This window comes from Lithobates pipiens, unplaced genomic scaffold, assembly GCF_037356315.1.
Source record: "Lithobates pipiens isolate NorthernLeopardFrog02 unplaced genomic scaffold, aLitPip1_a1.2 Scaffold_18, whole genome shotgun sequence".
NCBI classification, from domain to species: domain Eukaryota; kingdom Metazoa; phylum Chordata; class Amphibia; order Anura; family Ranidae; genus Lithobates; species Lithobates pipiens.
In genome coordinates this window covers 587,493,194-587,497,284 of record NW_027507758.1, presented here as the reverse complement: position 1 = coordinate 587,497,284, position 4,091 = coordinate 587,493,194, and the positions used below count along the sequence as shown (strand labels likewise).

The following is a 4,091-nucleotide window of genomic DNA, read 5'->3' as shown; positions in this document are numbered from 1 at the left end:
TTTGCCTAGGAGCAACATGGGAAAATTATGAGCAGCGAGGGACTTGAACACATCTGATTTACGAATTGTTCACGTAAAAGAAAAAAAAAAAACATTTGGGATGATTCCCCCTCTTTCATCCTAAACAAGCTTATTAAAGTATAACAACAGGCAAAACTTGTTTTATTATTGCTGTCTGTGCCCCCTTTTGAGATCTTCACCCTCTCTAATTGTCCTGCTTACCATTATCATTGAAGTGGAAAGTAAAAGAAGACCCCACATTTTGGGCTGTCACCAGAAAAGTAATAAAGGGGAAATCTTCCAAAGGAGAAATTCATTTTGATGACTGGGGGGTCCCCAAGAGATTCCCTTAATTTGCAGGGATTTCCTCTCACTTCCTATTTTGGCTATGAAACAGGAAGTGATGGTAAATCTCTGCATTGGGACAAAGGGGAAAAGATAAAGTATACAGGGGGTATAACCCTCCCCTACTCACAACCCCCCCAAAAAAAAATGTTGCCTATATTTTTAATTGAAATACTGGAAGAAGGAAGTACCGATCGCTGCACTCTGGAAGAATGGAAGTCACTGCATCGATTGGCACTTTCTTCTTCCAGTTTATGTACGGCCAGGAAAAGCTCCTTCCCTCAAGCCAGAACCCAAATTGTGAGTCCACTGGATTTGGACACAGAGACCAGAGAGGCAATCTAAAACTTTCCATTCAGGTTTTCAGGCTTAATAAATATTTAAAGTCTAGTATCTATTTTTATCACTCATGTATTAGATACTCTCCTTTACTTTTCCCTTTTGACAACCACCTATAGCAACATTACAGGCTTCACCATAATGTATGTCACTACAGTGCAGGTATTCTTTTTGCATTTATGAACTAATACTACTTTTGAAAGCTTTTAAATGAATTAATGTATATACTGTAACTTAACAATGTCACATATAAACACTGTTTGTGATTTTCTTATCTTCTTATTTATATCTAGGGCTTTTAAAAAATCTGTTTAGAAATGGACCTCAACTTAAAGAAGATGAGTGTGCTTATTACGGTATTTACTCCAATTGTGTTAATTTCCTGGTATTATTTCACCTCAAACTCAAGTCTTGCAACAACATTCCATTATACAAACCATGGGAGTAGCTCTTGCATTAACCTAAGTGTCATAAACAGATCACTTCCCATCAATGTACAACCAAATGCTATCATGTGGACTGCAGAACCTGTAGGACGCCTTGGAAACAAAATGGGGGAGTATGCAGCGCTTTATGCTCTGGCAAAGCTTAATGGACACAAAGCATACATCTTACCACAAATGCATAATGAGCTAGCAAGGATATTTAAGATAAAATTGCCCATTCTGCATCAGGAAATTGCTAACCGAATTAAATGGAGGATATATCGGCTGAATGATTGGATGTTACCAGAATATTCCAACATCTCTGGACAATACATTAAATTCTATAGTACTCCATGTTCATGGACCTTCTATCATCACATAAGGAAGGAGATTCTAGAAGAATTCACTTTTCAAGACCATATTAAGGAAGAGGCAAATTCATATCTTGCAAACCTGAAAGGAATTAGAACAAATGTGACTTATATCGGAGTTCATGTTCGCAGGGGGGACTATTTATCAGTCATGCCAAATCAATGGAAAGGTGTGGTAGCTGACAAAAACTATATGCAAAAAGCTATGGATTATTTCAGAAATAAGTATGATAATCCTCTCTTTGTGGTGACCAGTAATGGGATGGATTGGTGTAAACAGAACATTAATACCTCTCTAGGAGATGTTCATTTTGCTGGAGATGGTAAGGAAGGTTCTCCTGCCCGTGATTTTGCCCTCCTGGCACATTGTAACCACACCATTATGACCATAGGAACATTTGGATTTTGGGCTGCATACTTGGTTGGTGGTGAAACCATCTACCTTACAAACTACACTTTGCCAAACTCTCCTTTCCTTAAAGTTTTCAAATATGAAGCCGCATTCCTTCCAGAATGGATTGGAATTCCCGCCGACCTGTCTCCACTGTTGGAAAAATTGCATCCTTAATTAATTTTTTTTGTACATGTCAAATTTGTCTTATTTGAATGTAAATCAAATTTCAATCTCATTGTGGAACAGACAAGATGTAACAATATTTCTGTTAAATAGAATTACTTGTCCTATTTGACCTAGGGTGAATTAGTTGTAATCTTACCACTCAGCCATAAGAGCAAAATAACCGACAAGGCCAATTATATAAATTTGCAGGTGTTGCTGTCTTTGTATGTGCTAATATAGCCTACCAACAGTACAGGCAAACCTATGGTGGTCCTTTTCTCTATATAAGCTGGCAATTATCTGAAGTTGGTTAGAATAAAGCCAGCACTTGTGTGCGACTGTTAAACTAACTTACTGTATAGCTATCTATCTAATCTATCTAATCTAAATACAGTATATATGTGTGTGTGTGTGTGTGTGTGTGTGTATGTGTATGTATATATGTATATGTGTATGTATATATGTATATGTGTATATATATATATATATATATATGCAGTGCCTACAACCAAACAAAAAAAAATAGCACTTTTGATTTTGCACGTTCATGTCCCATAGACTTTAACGCTATTTGCGTGTTCAAACAAATTTTTTGTGCGTTCACATGTTCTGCTGCAAACGGAACCGGGGGTTGTTCAACTCATCCCTAGTAAATGTATTTTATTGGGATTTTATGTGATAGACCAACACAAAGGGGCACATAATTATAAAGTGGAAGGAAGATGATAAATGGTTTTCTCATTTTTTTTTTTTACAAATAAATAACTGAAAAGTGTGGCGTGCATTTGTTTTCAGCCACCCTAAGTCAATACTTTGTAGAACCACCTTTTGCTGCAATTACAGCTACAAGTCTCTTTGGGTATGGCTCTACCAGCTTTGCACATCTAGAGAGTGACATTTTTGCCCATTCTTCTTAGGAAAATAGCTCAAGCTCTGTCAGATTGGATGGAGATCATCTGTGAACAGCAATTTTCAAGTCTTTTCACAGATTCTCAATTGAATTTAGGTATTTATACTGTATATAATGTATTTATCAGCGTATAACACACACCCCAAGTTTAGGAGGGAAATTTAAGGAAAAATTTTTAGGAGGGAAGTCTATGAAAAAAAAACTTACATTTAAATGCCCATCAATGAAGCCTTATCAGTGTCCATCATGCAGCCTTGTCCATCATTTGCAGCCTTGTCAGTGTCATATGCAACTTTGTCATGCAGCCTTGTCCATCGTTGCAGCCTTGTCAGTGTCATTTGCAGCCTTGTCCATCATTTTCAGCCTTGTCAGTTTCCATTTTAAGCTTTGGCTTTTAAAAATGGTGCCGCCAAGAAACAGAGCCCGATGTCCTGTGTATCTCAGCGATGCTCGGTAGCTCTCAGTGGCTTTCGGCCACTCTCGGCAGCTTTAGGTCGCTTATGGCAATTCTCAGCAGCTTTTGGCCGCTCTTGGCCGTTCTCATTGGCTTTCGCCTGCTTTTGGCCTCACTCGACCACCAAAAGCTGCTGAGAACAGCCAAGAGCGACCGTAAGCTGCCGAGAATGGGCGAAAGTGGCCGAAAGCTGCAGAGAATGGCCAAAGGTCACAATTAGTGGGGGATCATGCACCCACGATTTTCCCCTAATTGTAAGGGGAAAAAGGTGCGTGTTATACGCTGATAAATACGGTAATATATACAGTATATATATATATATATATATATATATATATATATATATATATATATATATATATATATACTACATATCTAAATCTATATCTATAGATCTATATATATATATATATATATATATATATATATATATATCTAAATCTATAGATATCTATATATAGATGCCATGGATAAATCCAAAAGTTTTAACCCTCCAATAATTTAAGGTCAGCGGCATTCAAAAAAAGAAACACAGGCCACCACAGTTGATCGGGAACACTTTACACCCATAAAACAATTCCACAACATTGGAGGTCATTGGAGGTCAGTGACATTTTAAATTCCACATAAAAGAATCCCACAATATTAACAGTCAGTGGCACTTCAACCCCCTCCACACACACACACA

The 4,091-nt window shown here is 37.4% G+C and overlaps 1 protein-coding gene across 1 annotated transcript; it reads left to right on the top strand.

Annotated features, from left to right (window-relative positions):
• The first annotated feature begins 1,001 nt into the window (after positions 1-1,001).
• LOC143990308 (galactoside alpha-(1,2)-fucosyltransferase 2-like) lies at positions 1,002-2,048 on the top strand. The gene has a single exon (XM_077490361.1). The coding sequence runs from the start codon at positions 1,002-1,004 to the stop codon at positions 2,046-2,048; it is 1,047 nt and encodes a 348-aa protein (XP_077346487.1).
• The last annotated feature ends 2,043 nt before the right edge of the window (positions 2,049-4,091 follow it).

What these genes read in the sequence shown, in the direction of transcription:
- LOC143990308 (XM_077490361.1), top strand. Translation starts at nt 1,002, where the DNA reads ATGGACCTCAACTTAAAGAAGATGAGTGTGCTTATTACGGTATTTACT.